Here is a 20,127-nt window from a genome sequence, read left to right as displayed (position 1 = left end):
GCTTCTGGAGTGAGTAGAGCACGCTTTCCACTGCAGTTGAAGTCAACTTGCGCTCTCTCCCCCAGTTCTTATACAACACTGGGGCTGCTGTATTACAAAAAACCAGAATCAGATGGTGCAGAGCCCTTCATTTAGGTAAAACATGTATGAGTGTTCCCAGGGGAGGCGCTGGATGTGAGAATGTATGCATGCTGGTGTGAACAGGAGCAAAATCTAGATCTTGCCAAGCACCTGCACCACTGTAGCTGGTACGCATGCACGCTTTCCGCTCGTTACTCGTTTCAGTGGCGTTGTGTTGTGCTGCGTGTGGCGTGGTACTGCCCGGCAAACGGGGAGTGTTCTGCGCGCTCCCAGCAGCGCAAAGCACTGCAAGGTGAGCTGTACGTGAAGGGTGCCTACCCTGAGTCAGGTGCTGGCACTTCCAAAAGATCTCACCTTCCCGTTGCACCACCGGCTCGAAAGCTGGACCGCATTTCATGCTGGTCCTTGACATCCAGAGAATACATCATTCCAGGTGGTGTGTGCACAGGCAGACACACCCACCTTACCTGGAAATGGAGGAGGCCAATTCCTACATCTGTATGTGCTCAGGATTGTGCTCAAATGCAGCATTAGCCTGTATGCAAATGTGGGAAAATTCATTGTTACAGCAGCCTTGTAGAAAACGGATGGGAAGAGGTGCTAACGCCTTAGCTGGCTGTCATTCCTTGGTGCAGTTGAACCTTTGGCCCTCATATATCAGCCGCTGGGTAAGAAGTATCTCTGTGGGTTCTCTTCTGTAGTTGAAAAACTACAAAGAAGCTGGTTTGAACAAAACCTGGGTTTCCAGGGACGGTAATTATTTAATGTGATCACTGCGTCAACCTTGTACACACAACCCTTAAAACTAGATTGGCTCACAAAACAAGTTGCAGGCCAGCTTGCCTTCGGCTATCACCCCACCAATCTTCACACTTGAACTTGCTTTTCAATTTAGTACAAGGCAATAGTGGATGTTTCCCATATTCAGCAGTTCTTCACTGAAGACACTTTAAAACCATATGCTTTATCCTAATAAAAGAGAATTAAGCAATTAATTCTAGCATTTGTTTCATAGTTGGTTGGATAGCTTATGTTCTGCATGCCTGCTGTATTAGCTAGCTAAATGCACTTTAAAAAAAAAAAAGCAACACCCAAAACCTTTGCTTCTCTTTCAGGCTATTTTTTTAAAAGGACACTATGAAATATAGGATGACCTTTCCAAACAGAACTCCTGCAGGACACTTTTTCCATGTTACAGTGGCGCGTTACATGGAGATACGTGCCAGCTTGTTCACAGAAAGATAAAAGCACCGGGCCCAGCGCTCGTTCCATGAGCTGTGCTGAGAAAGCGCAGCAGCTCAGGCTGGCGCTGCTGGCAGAGGCAGCCGTGCATTATGCTGTGTGGAAAGCTGTCCTGCACCAGTGCCAAAGAGCTGGATTAGATGAGCTGAGAGGACCTTGCTTCTATCTGCAAAAGCAATTCTCTAATCTAGTTTTCTGCTTTAGAATAACATGTTTCTTTTCAAAGCTGATGCCAAGTTGTCTGACAGAAAAAGCTATGGCTCCTAAATAATGAAGATGTAATTTGCAAAAACACAGCAGGCCTCATTCAAAAATTTGGAGGAAGAAGAAAAACCACCTTGGTTACTCTCACTGCTGTTTCCCGGACAGAAAACAGGGTGCAGTGGAAGCCAATGGCAGCCCGGTATCACTCAGTCAGACAGATGTTGCACAAGGAGCAGCAAAAAAACCTAAGTAGCAAGACTAAGTCACAGCAGACGTTAATAATATAGCGCATGCAGCACACGACAACCTGTCTGCGTTGCAGCTTTTCCTCAGGAGTTTGCAAACACAGCATTGACCAAAAAAGCCATTTCTGTAATGCGGCAGAGCAAACAGTTTATCATGTTCATATGAACGGTTATCTCAAGAGTTTTGTCCTTGGGAGGGTTAGGAGCAGAAGCAGAGCTTAAATCCTGTTCCATTAAAAGTCAGTGAATTTTTCAATGGATTTCTATAAATGCCAGCTTTCACCCCTGCTCTTTGGTAACTGGGAAAGTAATTCCCTTTCACTGTCATTTCTCCTGTGCTTGTTTCTGCAGCTCTTAATAACATAAATGTATTGGATCTGATTTCTAACCTGCCAGATCTCTTTGAGAAGAGCTATTAAATATGCTCACAACAACCGTACTTTTTAAAGCCAATGCAAAAGACACGTCTGTATATGCAGAAAAAAAAGCCTCAATTTACCCTGAATCTTAGTGAAAAGGAGCCCTTAGCTGAATCAACAGATAGGCAGAAGTGGCAAAAAAAGAGAAATTGTACTGAATATGCAGCCCTTAATTACATGCAGAAACCTGTCAGTTGGAAGATCACTGAAAAACAAAAATCCCACCACTCCTCTGCAGTCATTAATTCACTTTATATATAAAGCATTTTGGAAATTTTTTCAGTCTGTTTTGAAAGACTGTTGCAGGGCTCACACTAACCTCATGTTGGAAAAGCAAGGAAGCACAATGGGAAACGTAAGAGAAGAACCCCCCCGGCACCCAGGCTGCAGCCTCCCTGGGGCCAGGGCTGCCTCAGGCAAACTTCCACACATCACTATCATATAAAAATAATGAACTAGTGACTGAGAAGCACATGATGGGAGTTGAGGTCATGAAAGTACAGAGGAACCTGCTTGTGGAGTCCAGTGTCCTGCTCTGACCTGCAGCATCGGCACCAAGCTATATGTGTGCTTGGAAAGCATTATGTTTCTCAAAATGACAGGTTGTTTTTTTTTTTTAAAAAAAAAAGCCACAAAACCAGAAAAACTCTTAATCACAATTCCGAGTCCACCAGCAGGAAGGAAGTGAAGTGCTTTCATGCCCATCCATAATGAGCCTCAAGCCTTATATTTCAAAAGGAGTTTTGCTCTGAAAAACAACCTCATGTGAGGGTCTCACCCCAGAGTGATTTAGAGAGAGATGTGTGCTGGGTTTTTGTTCTTCCCATGACCTTTCCCCAGATGCAGCCTGGAATTGGATACTAAAGTCTGACTTCTATGTGCTTCTTGTCTATATGAAGGAAAATGAAAACGCTGAGAACCCTGACTACAACCAGAGCACAAACCCCCTAGCTCTACATTCCCACAGAGATGCCTAACTAGCCCTGTGGCTACAAATCTACATTTCATTGGTAATAAACTATGAGGATCCAGAACATGATCTACCTCTTGCCCTGCAAATAACTCTACAGGAAAAACAATTTTCCCCCCCGCCAAAAAAACCAGAACAAAACGAAACAGCAGCAGCAACAACAATAAAACACACACAAAAAAAAAAACCCAAAACAAAACCAAAACAAAAAACCCCAAAACAAAACAAAAAAAACACAAAAAAATGCTAAAACCAAAGAGCCTATTTGGCTCTAAAAACAGTTGCATTCCAAGTAGATTTTAACTTCAATTCTGATCCTAGTAAGAAAACTGCACTTCTACTGAGTCCCCTCTCTGAGCAGACACATGTACATCCTTTTGAGCTTAATTGGCCAGCAAGATTTTCTTACTCCTGGAACTTCTCAATTGAGACATCTCCAAAATAATGTTGTTTCCACCTGGCTCTGACTGCCCAGATGATGAATACAGCTTTGATTTCCCCTTCAGTGTGTTTGCACCATGATTATTCAATTCCTCCAGCCAGTGAGAAAGCATTTTTAATTGTTCAATAGGGACAGCACAATAGAGATGTTTGAAAACCAAGGACAGTAAGCACGTGGCTGACTTTGGCTTTGCCGTGCTGCACGGTTTGATGTTTCGCCCGCTGAAGCCTGTGGGAGTCTTTTCATTAACTTCAATCTGACTTCAAATGGCCTGGTAGCGTGTGGTGCCTTACACCATGTGAGTGTCCAGGATTAATTAATTTTGTTAAGTTCTTCTAAGAAAAGCTGTTTGAGGTGCCCAAGCCTTAGATACTTAAAGAGCTTGCAGAACTTGCTGCAGACCTCAGCCGTGTGCACCTCCAGCACGTAAGGCCATTAAAATAAAATAAAAGGTAAGAAGTTATCTTTGGCTTTAGCAACTCCAGCCACCTGGGGTGAGCTGCAAGGCAACCAGCTTCGCTTTGGGCTAGTGCTCAGAAACAGCACAATATTTACATAGGAGCAGGGCTCATTTAAACCCTCATCTCTTTCTCCCTGACACTCCCTTACAGAAATATATAGAGGATGTAGTGCCAAAACATGCAGAGAGCATTGGGTTTTGCACCCCCCAATCTTATTTCTCCTTCTCCACAAATGCACATATCCAGAATTTGTCAGTCACCCATTTTGGTGACTTACACCTTGTCTTGTGCTTGTAGGTCACACGTAGCTGGGTGAAGACTAGGAGTTCCCAAGCACCACTCGAGTTTCCCCACAAGCTCCTTCCTGATGCATATGCTCCCCTATCAAACATTGTGTCTTGTACCAGCCAAGCTAGAAAATTCATGCAGGGAAGTCCTTCATTTATCCCTCCCAAATACCAAGCAAGTGTTTTAATAAAATGGGTTCATTATTGCCTGCTTTCAGGAGCTGAACAAATAGTGATCAAAGAAAGGCACATAAGAGCAAACAAAAAGCTAAAAAGCTAGAAGCCCATATACTTTGGGGAGCGCAAGAAACCAGCAGTTAACAGCAAACTTCAAAGCAAGCAGCAAAGGCTGTGGTCAAGACTTTCTGTAAGGACTGAATGGTGAATTAACCCATGCTCCACCCCAAAGGCTAGATCTGGAGCTAGGAAGAATGAATATTGAATACCTGTTCTTTGGGAATCAGACCTCCCTCTTTTAAAAGCAAGTCTACTTGGAGGACTCCAAGAAATTAACTGCTTTAAAAAAAAAATATGAAAGAAAACAGTGCCAGCAGTAGGACAGCTGTGCTCAGCACCCACCTTCAGGTGCTGACCTTTCTTGAGCTGCTGCTTTCCACATTTTCTAGTGGTTCACCACAGTGGTATCTACAAGCTTTGAACTACTTCAGAGGTTAACATAAATGTCACTGTCCTTACCAACATCTCTGCAGAGACAAGTACATGAAGCTCCGTGGGAATCTTTCCTCCAATGCTGGTGTACTTCGGGTCCATCCCATTCCACTCACTCTTTGCTTTCTCCAGGCTGGTCACATCAGCAACGAAGACTCTCTTTGCCCATCTCCATGTAACGTCATTGCTCATGTCTTTCAAAGACAGAAAATTTCTTCTCCTTAAGGTGTATATTTAGGGACAGGCCTTGACAAAAACAAATAGGGTCATTACACAAGCTTTGGGCAAGCCACCAGTGTGGTACCTCAGTTTCCCTGCCTGTACCTCTACGATGGCACTGATCCCACTCTTCAGAAACCATCAGAGACAGACAACAAGGAGAAGCCTAATCTCACCAACCCCTGGCATCTTCTTGCCTCCCTCTTATCAAGTGCCCCTGTCATATACTGCCCTCAAATCCTAATGGAATATCTTTACATAGATTTTAAAAAGTGCTTTTTGACTGTGAGCAGAGGCCAGTGCAGGAACCGCTGATTCCTGAGTTTGTGCAGCAATTCAGAGATCAGCAGCATTACCGTCTGTGGCAATCCAGAAGGTACAAGGACACAGCTAAAGCCCAGTTATCTCTAGCTATATACCCCCACCCCTTGGGTTTTTTGTTTTTAATTAATTCTTCCCTATGGTAGTGTGTGCGAAAGTATGCTCCATCCCAGACAGTGCCAGGAGAGGGAAGGGAGAAAATATCCACTTAATGGAACAAACAGGGTAAATGGTAATCAGAGCAGTGTCAACTACTCACGGTTAAAGGCTGCACTGGTGAAATAGGATGTGCTCCTACCAACACTGATCAGCCACTACCCACCAGCTGACAGGCTCTGCCCAGCTCTTCATCAATACACTAACAGCTTGCCATACAGCCAAGCCCTCAAACCTCCTGTTTCCAAAGAAAGTGGAAAAGCAGAACTTTTATAACTGAGTTTATAAATGCGCACGCAGCAACGGACTAGCTAACGCTTGGGCTGGAGGTATAACCCGAGGTTTGCTGAACTCTCCCCTGAAAATTTAAAAACAAAACCAAGATGATGAGTGCTGCTCTCAGGTCTAGGCCTTTCCTCATAATGAGATGTGCAGCTGAAGCAATTACTAACTTCAGTTTTTTAAAGAAGCAATAGTGGTTTGACTAGGAGGTCTTCCTCCAGGAATGAGCTAGTAAATGAAAACATTAAGTTAATAAGGGCTTGAGTACTTCAGATCATTACAGAGACGGCCTATAGCTCCACACTTCACCAACTTGATTTTTTTTTTAATTATTATTGTCAAAACAGCTTGAAGAAAAGCCCCTTTGGATCCACTCAGCATTAAATGCAACCTACACAAATGGCTGCTTTCCTCCATTAAGCAACATTTTTAAAATGCAAAAATGTAATAATTACATTCCACTGATGAATAATTACTTCTAATAAATAAAGAGAAGCAAATGCCATTGGATTCAGCAGCTTTCACGTCAGCTACCTGAGCTGTTACCAAATCAAATGAACACTGTGTGCTGCAATAGCTGGGAGCTGCAACATGGAGAAACTCCCGTTTCAGCTCTAGCAGGAGACACCTCAAGACACATCTCTTGATGTCTGAGCTGCAGCCAGTCATTCCTGACAGCCCAGAATTCCCCATCCACCCTGCAGCCCTCTGCTGAGCACAGTTAAACCCCTTTTATCCTGCCCTTGCTTCAAACCGCAGATGTGCAAACCTGCTTTAGGCCAGGTCCAGGACAGATCTGCGTTGTCCAGAGCAAAGCTGGAGCCTCCATCCAGGATGAAGGTGGTCATGCACTGCCTGAGTCCTTCCTGGAGGCTGTGGCCATGCTGCCCCAGACCTACCATGACAGCACTGTCTACCCTCACTCCCTGCCAGTGCAGCATGCCCAGGACATAAACAAACTCCAACTGCTTCCACGTCTCAACCCAGGGCAGATTTTCACAAAAGAAGATGATCTCTCCAGGGGATACCTGATCAGCAGAGCTCTTTCTTCTACTGGGGGCTTCTTATAAATTATCCTCATCCTTTTTCCCTCCCAACCCACTTCCCCTGGGCATGTTCTCAACTCAAAACATCTGAAACTATTCTAAACTCTGAATGTGATCAGCTAAAAGTAACCAGAGAGAGCTTTGGGCCTTTGCTCCCTTCTGCATGTCTGCTTCCAGGGGGATCTACCAGCAGAAGTGGCAAAGTCATATTGCATGTGAGGTTACCGCAATATCACAGACTTAAGCTGGTTATTTCTTTCTTCTTTATTTTAAAAGCTACAATATTCAGGTAGCTCAAGGAAAAACAACCTTTGGATTTTGTCTGCTCATAAATCCATCACAACAGCTTGGGGGAAAACAGTAAATAAGATATTGGAAGAAGAGCACAAGAGGCCAAAAGAAGAGTATCTGCCTCTGGATGTGCTATTTGCAACCGAAGCCAGGTACCAGGCTGTGATATTAGTATGTGGTATTGATTTGTTCTTAATCCAGAGAAATGCCCCTGTAATGAACTCTGCTGTGTCTTTAATGATTTCATATCGAAGGATGTTAGGTGCCTTGCTCATAACAGAGTAACAGCAATTCCAAAAATAGCAAGCCTCATAATAAAATGTTATTGAGGAGCCTGAATTTCAATATAAAAGGGACTCTGCTGTACTCAAGGGCTTACTAGATACAAATACATACTTTAAAAAGTTGTATTAAAGTCGCATTGGTGCCTGAGTTACAGAGACAATGTGCGATGCTACTCCAGGGAGCAGCTGAGCCCCTGGTCCCCAGGAAACTTTTAGGCAGATGTGATACAGGCTGGATTTAATCCCACTGGATGACTGGGGCCAGATGCCTAGAAAGCACTGAGATGCTTTTGAGAGCTGCCCACGAGGGCGGGAGAGTGCAGCCATGGTGCTCCTCAGCAACAAACAGGGACACCACATGAACGGGGTGCCAGACCAGATGCCATGTACCTGATCCTGGCTCTGCCGCTCACCCACCAGCCTTGGCAGGAGCCTCCTGGAGGGCCACCAGTGAGCTGCCACTGCAACTGGTGCAAGCGGGCTTGCAAGAGAGAGCAGCCACCGCTGGCTTACTGGTGGGAAGAAGCCAGCATCCCCACCAAGCTCAGGGCCACCACAAAGAGCGCAGAGATGGGATCACCAGATCTAAGGTTAACCTTGCTTACAGGTGATTCCTCAGCCTTAGCTTTGTCAGTGCTGCAAACAGCAGCCCCAGATTAAGCCTGTCAACTGGGCTCCCTGGCCTCTATCAGCACGGACCACAGCCTGCAGGCTGGCGCCATCGGTAGGACCCCAGCAGTTGGGGAGGATGGTGGTTGCCCATCTCCCACCACATGCTGAGGCAGCAGGGAGCAATGGCTGATGTACAGCCTGGTGCCAAGGTGTGCAGCTGGCAGTGGCAGTATGATGAGGAAGAAAGCATCCTCCCAGCTTCAGGAGGTCGTGTGACCTCTCCAAAGCAAGGGCAGGATGATCTCAGGGGACTTGGCTCAAAACACAGAGGAGTCTCTCTGCACTTAACTACACACCTGGCCCTGAGGAGGTCTTCTGGCTTAGAAAAGGTCAGATATATGGAACATTCCACCCACTTCATACCCAACTCTACCAAAAAGGGCACTACCAGGAGCCAATTGCACCTTAACCCTTGCTCACACTCCTGCTACCTGGATACCACCTATTTTTGCTGTCTTATTCCTGCCCGTAATTTTGGGCCACTGCATCCCAGGGTGCAAAGCAAGTGGTCCCCAAGGTATTCCAGCAATGACAGGAGAGAAACACAGGGAAGGGGCACCACTGCTCCCCTTTGGGAGGAGAACCCACTCTCTCCCCAGCATGGCTACCCCCTTTGCAACCCATTTTTTTCCATTTGCCCTTTTCCAATTCACTTTCCCCAGACCTGTTTGAGGCAGCATCCCTCCCCATGTGAGAACGGATCGAGATGAGGTCTCCTCTCCAGGAGACATCAGAGGTTTTCTCTTCATCGAGTGTGGTGGGAAGACTGAGTCTCGAAGTAGACATGTGTTCAAGAGCAGGTTCAAGTGGATATTTCAGCCTGGCTGCAGAAGAGACCAGCTGCAAAAAGTCATCACAGAGCCAGGCACAGCTCTGTGAAATGGCTGAAGCAAAAGCATCTCCATATTCCCACTCCCTTCATTTCTGTATCACTTGCCCAGCAGGAGTGATAGTTACTCTGGCCCTGGGACCATCTCTACCTCCCTTCACTCTGGTGTCAGAGATGTCCAAATTACCACTTACCTGCATAACAGTGAGACTGGATTTGCTTTTGGAAATGAAAACCAGAGCAAGCCACAGCTGAGAGGACATGGCATTTGTTTTGTTCACTGCAGCATTTATTTAACGCTTGCTCCCAGTACTCAGGATGTATCTCCCATCCCTGGCTCATCCCACAGCTCCTGTGTAGGAAAGAGCTCATTGCAGAGCTGCTGGAGCCGAAGCCAGTAGCATGGCCATCCCACTGCTGCTCCTTACCCTCTACAGTGCAGAGCGTAAAAGTGCAGGCCACCTGCAGTGCTGCAGCCCCCAAAACCTAAATCCCCCCAAAAGGAAATGTGGCAGCTGCTGCTCTCCCCCGGGCAGGGATGGGGATGCTGTGATGGTTGGGATGTGCCAGGCAGGGCCAGACACACATCTCGCCAGGACATGGCACTGGGGAGGAAGCTGCTCCTGCCCTTGGCCGTGTGAGCTGGCTGCTGGTGGTGGCACATCAGGGACACGTTGTTGGCTTTCTGCTAGTGATTCTGCAGTGTGGGATGGGCTACAATGAAAACAAAACACACAGGTTCATTTCTCCCATCCCACAGCCTTTCCTTCAGCACACAGCCCTGCTCCTGGCCCTCAGTCTGGACTGCTCTCTGATCAAAGCCCATTTCCTCTGCCTGTAGATCAGCCACTGTGCCAAGGGAAGTGCTGCCAGGCTTGGCCCCGAGACATCTGTTTTGGCTGGTGCCAGAGCCACTTTTCTGGGCTAGAGGTGCAGAGAGGAAAACCCAACCCTGCAAAGAGCCGCCTGGGTCACCCTTCAGGCCTTCAAATAACCCTCATGCTCCAATTGGCTTCATTAAGAGCATATGGGGGCATCTCCTGCCAACTCTAGCAGGACTGGGGATGGGATTAATTAGCTGGAGGAAACAAGGGGTGAACATTTGCCTCCTACAAGCCCTAAAAAGAAGCTCAGAGCTTGGCTCATAGATTATCCAGGAGTGGGGATGTAGACTGGAGAAAAACATTAGCTCAATTATGCCTAACTAAGGCATAATTGTCTTAATTATAGCCTGTTGTTTCTGACCTGTGCCCAGGAGGTAGTGTCATGCAAGGCTGCAGGTGGAAGCGCCTGAGGGGGCTGTGGCTCACTGCCTCCTCCCTCCAGGACCCTTTCCTGGGGAAAAGTGGCATTGAAAACTGGACCAGAAAAGTGAACCTGTTCCCTCGAGCTGGCTCTAAGCAGGTGAAATGGAAACTGCTTCACTCTCCCACGCCCTAAACTCCCTCTTTGCTCTAGCCTGGTTCCTGCTCCTAGTCATCCCACAGGCTGGCAGTACGTGGTTCCCCCTGGGAGACAACAAGCATCCTTGGACCCTGTCTCCAGGAAGGACATTGAATCCTGAAGCAGTGAAACAAGAGCATCTCTCCAGCGGTGCTTGGAGAGCAGGATTTATTTGCATTCATGTTCCAGAAACCTCTGCCTGCAAGAGCAGAATAGGGTTTACTCAAAGCTCCAGGCTATGCAAGACTGGAAAAAATTGCTGATGCTGAACCAGAGGCTGCAATTTGACACCGATTTGCCTTTCCCATTGTTGGTTTCAGAAGAGGAGTACCACCAGAGTTCAGCAGTTTCGTAGGGTCATAACTCCTTTGGAGCGATATTTTTATGGTTACTTAGATTACAGGCAGAACTTAAGTGGTGCAGCTGCAACCAGGGCTGCACAGAGCTTGGCACAGCTTGTACAGGCACTGAAAGGAAGTTTTCAGTCTAAGGGGACAAGGAAAAGGAAATATGATTAGAGAGGAAAAAGAATTAGGATAGGAATTATATAGGAATATATAGGAATATTGGATGAATATGATAGGAATTAGTCTGCTGTGCTTAGCAGCCTCTGGCAGTGGGCTCACAAGTGCAGAGGAGCTCAGCTCCCACGCAGGCAGGTGCAGGATGGGCTTCTGTGGTCTGCTCCCATCCAGCACCGATAACATCTGAATATCTGGTCACTTTGTCACTTTGATCCTTTAGGGATCACTGAGGTCTGCCTAAAATCCCAATACAAGAGGTGCCCTCAAACCTCTAGGTAAACTGCGACGCAACACCAAGCTCCTGTGTTCCCAGTCAGCACCTTAACCACATTGCCGGCGACCCACCGCTCTGCTTGTGAAATGCTGCTTCCTTGCACCCATGTTCATTTAAATTCAGTTCACTTCCAAAAGGCAGTGTTGCTTTTTGGGTGAAAAGGACACCAAGAGCCCACATTTGTTGGGGCTGTGATTTTAATAGCCCCATCCAGTGCCATTAACTACAGTAAGTGAACTGTAAAATACATTTGAATAACATTTGGTTTGGGTTATTTTTAGTTGAAAAACATATTTAGTACGTATGCACCCTTCCTTGCTGTCTTATGCTTTAGGGCTCCACTTCCTGGTCTGGGGTTCAGTATTGACCAACTTGGAAGCGTGGCCAAACCTCAGAAATGTTTCTTTTGAGTAATTCTGCCACAGCTGCCAGCTAGAGCCCAAACAACTGAATCATTCATGAGCCCATCTGCGGAGCACAAGACATTCAGCAAAGGAAAGAGCAGGTCAGCCTTCAACTGACTGCTATTAAAAACTTTCATTAAAGTCCTGGAAGAGAGCAGCAGGAGAGGGAGAAAGGAGGAAAAGGAAATAAATTATAACATTGATCATGTGTGTGGATCGATGGAGGAGGAGGGATGGAAAACACAAGGAAGGACAAAATGTGAATTAACCTGGGATCTCTTAGGGAGTTGGGCATGTTTAAATGGGACAAGATTTAATTTAGATAAATATAAAATAGTACCTGATAATACTCAGCATATAACAGAGGAATAACGTGCAAGAGAGAAGCCGTAAAAGCTGGTCATGGAGGGACGTGTCTTCAGATGTCATTTTGTAGTGGTATTAGCTGTTATTTCAGCCCAGGGGTAACTGAGCTGACGTCCTCCAGGAGTGGAGATAGCGGCTGAAGTCCCAAACCCAAAATCTGAGACTGGTGCCTCACATCTCAGGCCACCATTGCTTAATGCTGCAAGAAGTCAAAGCATGTAAAACAACTAGTCTGTAAAAACTGCTTGGGAGGGTTAAAAGGTGATTAAACAAGCAGCTTTCCCAGGGAAGAGGAGGCTTTGTCAACACTTAAAATAAGTGCTATGAGTAGAGCGTGCTCCTGAGTGGTGCAGGCAGCTCTCTGCACAGACACCCCCACGCTGTGAGTCCCCCAGCATCCACCACATACTTGCCCTACGAGGGCGGATGAAACTCTTGCCTCAGTTTCTCCTGTAAAAAAAAAGCAAGGGGCTTAAGCTTTTGGTAGTGCCCTGCATGCCCCAAGGATGACGGCTGCGTACTGCTCCAGGCACCCGCCTCCTGCCGTCACTGAGGGGCTGTTAGGCAGATGCCTATTTATTTACAGCCAGCGGCAGGCAGGAGACATGCAGCCGCCCATTAACGGGGCACTGCTAGGTTAATGAGAAAGCTATTTGCAGTGTGGTACAACAATTCACCTTGGTCCCTTGCCAATCTGGCGCTGGGGAGCACTTCAGAAGAGGAAGGCTGAGGCTGTGACTGCTGGCAGGTAGGGAGCATCCCTGGATGCTGGCTGACCCACTGGGGGAAAGGACCCCCCTCCCCTGGGAAGTGAGAGGGGGACCATGACTCTGGAAGGACCGAGCACATGTCTATGATGGCAGGTTTCTGGGGTAAAGGGGATCCAGCATTTCTGAGCAAAATAAGAAATATGAACTTCACTTGCAAAAGTTCCTGCTAGCGGTGGAAATCCTCCAGTAGGGCAAGAGGAGATACATAGATACAGCTGTATGTACACACAAGGTCAAAGTTGTGAAGTGTCGCTCCACACGCCTTGCACCCTGGGGTCAGCGCCTGGTTTGGGTTGGCCTCTCACCACAGAAGGCTGCAAGGAGCACCGTGTGACCCTCATGGCCCCCCATGGCTGCCAGAGACGTGTGCTGCAGCCATTGAAGCCACCTCTGGGGCTGCAAGGGCAGAGGGTTGGGTTTTGCTGTCCCTATGCTGGGACACAGCAGCCATTGGCAGGATCAGGCCATGCTGGCCTCCCTACACTCTGTAGGCAGAAACTGCTCTTTCCTTGTCAGCAAGACAGTGCGCTGCTCAAAAAAAAATGAAGCCTGGAAAGGCCTGATGCTCAGCAGCTCCTTTTCTGCAGCAGGAGCAGTAATCAGGAGAGAGCTGCTGATCCTGATGGCCTCAGTGCATGCAGCATCCTTTCTGCTAAAGCAAGCAGCTGAGAAAACAGGAGGAGCAGCCTCCTTTACAGGGAGTAAGAGGACTTCAAAACCCTACTCTGCCTGATTATCTGCTGTGCTGGCATGAGTCACTGAATGAATTTGGTGGGCACCAGCATGCCTGCTGTTCATGTGATTATAGCTCATTTAAGAGCATCAAGCCCCGTCTCCGCAAGGAATTTGTCATTTCTGAAGGCACCATGTGAATCAGCTCCCTGTTGCTGCTTTGGCCAGCCTGGCCTGTGCCACCGGTGCAACCGCCACCTCTCCTCCCGACCAGACTTTGGTGCAGAGAAGCAGCATGCAGACACGCTCCTCTGGCAGAGGCAGCTCACCAGGGAGACACAGCACAGCGTGGCCAGCAGCCCAAAGAGCTGCTCTTTAATAGCACGAGAGCCAGCCCAGGGCCCCCACAGCACAACCAGCCATGCCAGGAGAAGCTGTCAGTCTGCTCACATGTACTTGTGCCCCAATTCAGCAACGGTGCTGCCTGAGGCATCTCTTCTTGCTCCTCGGTGCTGTGTGGTAAGGAGGAGCACAGAGCACCCAGCTGCTTCTCCCAGGGACGCATGCACACACGTGCACGTGGAAATCTGGGGAGGTTTCACGGCAGGAAAGGAAAGAGCATTCCCCTCTGCCATTTTCCAAGGAAGGTGTATTTGGCGTATCTTGTCAGGGAGGGGAGTATCACTGTCTGCAACTTGTCTTTCTCCCTCCACCACCACAGCCTTGCTCAGCCCCAGCCCAGCAGGAAAACAAGGACATTACAACCACCGCCAAAGGGAGGCTTTATAAATGGCAAAAGAAAGGGGCACCAAGGCCTCCATGGAGAGGAAATTCCTCACAGTTAAACGGCAGGAGCAGAAAAGGCATGTTTGTGAACAGGTTTGGGGTTAGAAGCAGCCCTGCCGTGGAGCATGAAAAACTTGTGTCTTGTTTGAAACTGCAGGAACAGGATGACTGCTCCAAAGCCAGACCCTTGCAGAAACTATTTACTGCTACATTTGTTTTCCCTTTCTATTCCTAAGCAATTTGTACTGGCCACCCAGGCACCCCAAGAGCAGACCACCAGCTGAGGTAATTGTTGCGAAGGGCAATTACTACCACCCAAATCTCCAGGCCCAAAGGGTGAGAAATCCATGCTCCCACCTCAGGAGAGGTAGGAGCACCCAGAGACCTGAGGCTGTGGGGATGCTGTAAGATGGTAATTGCACCCTGATCACAGACACTGCAGGAGAAGGCAATTCAAATGAGAAATTTCTTTAAGCAATTGCTTCATACTGAAAGACACTGTGCTACAGACTTCACAGATGCCACCCCATGGCAGTCTTGCAGGAAGGGGGCTAAATTCCCTTTGGGGGCAGGAAAGGGTGACTGGAGCCACACTGCACCCCAAATGAGAGAGGGACGAAGCACAACGAGAGGAGGTGCGGGCATTTCTTTTTCTGCTGTGGCAGAACAGTCGAGGTGTTTGGGGCACACTGTTCACATGGAGCCATCCGTTCACCTCCTGTGCCCCCACTGCAAGTGTGTGGGCAGGAGCCCATCCTGCCCCACTCCTCCAGCCCCACCTCAGCAAACAGCCCGCCAGGACCAGCCCTCCGTTCTTTGTTCGTGGGCCACCTTAACTCACATCTGAAAATGGATGGCCAGAGCCCCACGCAGGTCTTGGGACAGGGTCTTGGCCTTGCTGCAGCATAAAAATCAGGCATGTTACCAGGGCTGGGAAGAACAACCTTCCTTTCCAGGCAAGGGAACATCAGTGTGACCTGTACTGCACTTCCCTGGGGCTTGGTGACACCGTGGCCCTGCTGCCCACATTGCCATGCAGCTTGAATTAGGCTCACTTGAATTAGAGGAGCTGAATTCACAGTACGCTGTGCTGAGCCCGGAGAGCCACCGAGTGGCCATGCCCATTAGCTGCAGGCAGGCGTTTCCATCTGACCACAGGCATATTTGAAACTTGCAATGGGTGATTTTCAGCCTCAAATTCCAAAGGGAAATAAAAAAGGGGACACATCTGCTCCCTCTTGTTTGACATGTCTGTGATGCAAGGTGGCTACAAGCTACTCCACAGCACATAGAGCAAACAGTGCGCAGCAGTACACAGCACCCACATGCACCCTGTCAGCCCACAGTGGTAGGAAGAGGCAGCCCCGCTGCAGTAGCACATCTACGTCCTTAGAGTCAAGATGGAAAGGGGAAAGATTTCCACTGCCTTTGGATGGCCAAGGCCCTGTTCTGTCTGCCTCAGTGCTCTGCACATGATGAGAAAGTGCAGCCTGTGTGACAGTGCTAAGAGAAGTCACCAAGTACCCCAGCGAGCGCGGCTGGGCGTACCACAGACCCTGGAGCAGTGCTGGGCACACACACCTCCACGTCACCACAGCCGACGTGCAATACCAGGTACCCTTGGGTTCTGCGACTTCAGCTCTCAGGGTGCCACAGAGAGGAGCTGTCTGCAGAATCCTGCGGCAGCAGATCATAACCGGGCTGGCAAGATCAGCAACATGAAGCAGATTCTTCTGCAGCTTCCTTCTCAGCCTGGGCCCTCAGACCAGCTGCTTCTTAAGGAACTGGCTTCTCAGCAGCAGGATCTGAGGAACCCATATAACCCCTCTGGCTCACAGGATCCCTTCAATTTTGTTACACAGAGTAAGTACAGAATCTTAAGCTTTATTTTTCTATTGGCCAGCAACTTAAACTGGGTTAAAAAAGAAAAAAACCGCAATGAATATTATTACATAGAGAAGAAGTAAAAAACAACTCAGTGGACACAAACCATATCTTACTCTTCCTGGCCTCTCCCAACCCTGTACAATGTATGTGAAGGGAATGGGCAAAGGCAGCTATGAAGATATACTTAAGAAACTAGAAATATTGATTCAAGCAACATGCTCAATATTTTCCTCTTAGTTACCAGTCAATACTTGTCAGGTACTTGATTATAAAACAAGAAATAATTTAGAGGTTTCTCCCTTAGATCATTTAATTTAGATTTCTTTCCCCTCTTTCCTACTGCTGTGGAACTAAGGATACACCTCAGTTCCTCCATCTCTCTTTCTGCATTAGTTAAGGATTATTTCACGGAGCTGATGTCGATGGGAGAGTTTCAGATTGACCTGCTCTGAATTTTAACTTGTCACCTTTAGCACAAGATTTCTGCTCTGCAAACTAAAAAAAACCCCATGATGCTGCAAGACCCTTTAGGGGTCTGGGTGATTTTGCTCGCATTAACTGTCTGCTGCCAAGGGACAGGGCTCAGCCGGCACCACTAAAAGGCCAGGACAGGGAATAAATTTGTTTATAAAAGGGCTTGTCTTCATTGCTCAGGAACACCAAAACCCCACAGCCCGCTCTGCTTCATGGGTGTTAACAGGCATACCAGCAAAGTGAGAACAAGACAAGAGGCACACAAGACCCTATGAGTTCAGGCCAAGACCCTGCTGGCACCATGACAACACTAAGTCTGTGGCAGCGGTGATGTCTATGCCCTGTATGTATCCAGGATCCCAAGGCAGAGAGAATATTTAATGAAAACCTATTCCTCTGCAGCGAACAGTTAAGCCAGCACTACCAATTTACCAAGCACACTGGGGCAATTGGTTGAAGCTGACTCTCCTGACCTTCTCAGCAATAAAGTGGGCTTCCAGATCTCATTAAAGCCAGAAAACCCTCACCTGATTAATGAGCTCTTTTGGAGGCTGATAAAAGATTTGAATATATACACTTCCTGCCCAAGAGAGACAAGCCTGGAGGTTTTAATTAGAAAAATCAAGCCAAGGGCATCTTTCAACATGTAAGAGATATGAGAAGGTATTTCCACTAACCAAACGGGCCAAAGGCTAGCAAGATATGCCACCTCCACAAACAGACCAGGTCTTCACCAAATCTCAGCAGGGGATAGGCAGGAAGAAACAAAGTTTTCTCACTCACACTGGAAGCCACTCAATAAAACAGACTAGACCCAAAAGAATTAGAAAGTAGTCTATCGTCTTTGCTCCAGATTGCTGGGAGGCAAAATGCCTCTTGTGGCTCCTAATGGCACTGTGTTGGGAGAAGCTTCAAGGAAGAGGAGGAAGGATGGCTGAGAAATGCTAAGGCACCCACGTATTGGCAACATCAGAGTCACGACAAGATTTCAGCTGCACCAAGTTGTGCTCCTGATCAGCAGGGAGAGTAGCTCCTGCCCCAAGCAACCAGGCAGGCACCCTCCCAAGTGGAAAACAGCTGTGTTAGGACATTGGTGCACACTTGGGAGGAGAGAGAGAAATCTTCCGTGTATGAGAGACTCAGCTCTGGCTCCAGCTCAGCGCAGAAACGTCATCTGTCTTCACAGTCAATGCCTGGTGCTGCCAAGGCACTTCTCAGAGAGCAAACCATGGTTCTTGTATAGCATCCTGATACCTTCATGTTGGCTCAGGAAAAGCCTCAAGAGAAATGGTACTGGATAAATTTTGCTTCATAGTTATATCAAGGGACTGTTTTGCTAAAGCTTCTAGCAGAAGATCCACAGCTCTTTTGTTTCTTGACAATGAAGAGGACCTGCTGAACTCCTGGCTGCCTTGTACACAACATGAAGGGTGACTTTCCCCCAGGGGGGCAGGTAAGGCGGTGCGTGGTTCAAAAGGCATTTAATTATGGAGCCAAGTCCTCAGGTTACAGACACTTCTGTGGTGGTGGTGGAGAGTGGTCAGGTTGGTAGGTGCTAAGGGAAGTAGCAGAGGAAGAGCGACAGTTCCCACAGCTATTAATATGGTTCTGGCTTCAAACTCTTGTACAAGCAGCAGGTGAAAATCATCCCAAAGATCTACGGGGTGTAAAAAGAAGAGAGAAATGCGTGAAAAAAAAAAAACACAGAATGGATGTAGTAGAGACAGCAGCTTGCAAACTAACAGTCTGGACTCAGGCTGGAATGGCAGCAAGCTCCTGCCTGGGGATACCACACTCCATCTTGCAATAAGCAGCAAGAGAACATAATCTGTGCTAATCCTTGTAATTAATCACCAGCAGCTCCTCTGGGGTGTAATCTGGCTACTTGCCAGAACAAAAGGGAAGATGAGGAACTCCCAGAGACATCTGCATCTGGAAGAAAACATCCTGTGCCCACCCCTCTAAAATGGGAGTGGGGAGCATCAATACCCTACCCCTTTATTCATCACCCTCTCCCAAATAATTTGCAGACCCACAGCGCTGTTCTTCAATATACACAGCAGAGGAAGAAATCTGGATGACTTAAAATAATCCTAATGAACTGGGGTAGGAACCTCCTCCAGACTGGCTCTCTGGCTGCATGGGCAATCATGGCACATCCCCACAAGAGGTCTCTCTCAGGCTGCCAAACCACCTGCCATGGCCAGATCTGCCCTTCCCACAGCCCTGGCACAGGAGTCTCTCCCCCTTGCCCAGCCGGCTGCACTCCTTCACCAAAAGCAAATTTTACAGAATAGGCTTTTGCTTTGGAACTAGTGAATCCTCAGGTCCCTGAAGTACCTGATAACTTCTCCTTGCCAGGCAGGGAAGACGTTAAAATGTGATTTTTTTTCCATCCCTCAGCTCAGGGGTTCCTTTAACTTCCCCCTAGCACCCCCAAAACTCTATTCAGCCTTTTACCTGCACGCAAGCAATGCTGATCCCCACTGCCCCAATAATTTTCAGATGCTCTTGAATGAAGTTTTCCAGCTTGGTAATGCAACCGCTCTGCAGGGTGAGAGGAGGGACATGGAAAATTAGCTTCATTTTAACCTCTTGTTCACTTTAATCCAATGGTTGCGACCCTTGAAAGCAGTGCTATAAAAAGCAGCGTCTGTGAGCCATCTCGTCCAACATCGCTGAAAAGCTACAAAGATGGTGTAAACTGCATCGTGCTTTGTATTGCTTTGGACCTGCTGCCTCAAGAACCATCGAACAAACCCAAGGCGGCTGCTAGCCGGGCAGGAGAAATGCAGAAGAACCGGATGCATCACACAGAAGGAGTGTGTCATTTTTCCCTGAGATATGTGGAGAAAGTTTCCCTCTCTGCCTAGCACATTCCTGGAGAGGGTGTTCGCTCCCGTCAGGCCAAAAGGCCAGGGAAATGCTGCTGGGTGGATCCAGTACCAAGAACTCTAACACGACAGGAGTCTTTTAAAAGTAAATTCCTCCCTCTGCTATTTACGACCGCAATGAGTCAGTGTGAACCTGCAAAGCCAGGCTCTGCCTGCCTGTGCCTTGCAGCTGCATCATTGGCTGGCAGTGTGACCTTTCCCTTCTGTTTCAGGCCCAAGTTTTTGTTGTTACAAGGCAAAAATAAATCAGTAAGAGCATTCTCTCTTGGTGTTTTTTTTCCCATTTCTGTTTTGTGGTTTTGTTTTTGGGGTTTGTTTGTTTTTTTAAAGAGCTCCCTTTAAATAATTAAACTGTTTAATCTATTGAGGGAGGTTTTCCATGGTAACATCAGGGGGTTCATTGTGTAGACTACAGCCATGCCCCAAGGGTGCTGAGGGCCCTTCTGTCCCAGGAGTTTACAGTGAACACAAGACACCTACCTGTACACAAGCAGCACTCCAGGGAGGGGTGGC

At 47.7% G+C, this 20,127-nt stretch overlaps 1 protein-coding gene across 3 annotated transcripts in view; it reads right to left on the bottom strand.

Annotated features, from left to right (window-relative positions):
• Positions 1 to 16,227: 16,227 nt before the first annotated feature.
• Positions 16,228 to 20,127, bottom strand: part of CD151 (CD151 molecule (Raph blood group)) — a 36,860-nt gene continuing 32,960 nt past the window's right edge. For all 3 annotated transcript variants that reach the window (XM_075094483.1, XM_075094481.1, XM_075094482.1), the window contains 2 exons: positions 19,181 to 19,267; positions 16,228 to 18,377 (listed from right to left, as the gene is read on the bottom strand). In XM_075094483.1, the coding sequence (XP_074950584.1) occupies positions 18,318 to 18,377; positions 19,181 to 19,267 (147 nt within the window). In that variant the 3' untranslated portion in view covers positions 16,228 to 18,317. The remainder of the gene's footprint in view (positions 18,378 to 19,180; positions 19,268 to 20,127) is intronic.

Source organism: Phalacrocorax aristotelis, chromosome 5, assembly GCF_949628215.1.
Source record: "Phalacrocorax aristotelis chromosome 5, bGulAri2.1, whole genome shotgun sequence".
Lineage (NCBI taxonomy): Eukaryota > Metazoa > Chordata > Aves > Suliformes > Phalacrocoracidae > Phalacrocorax > Phalacrocorax aristotelis.
Note: the sequence above shows the minus strand (reverse complement) of the source record. Positions and strands in the feature narration are given on the sequence as shown.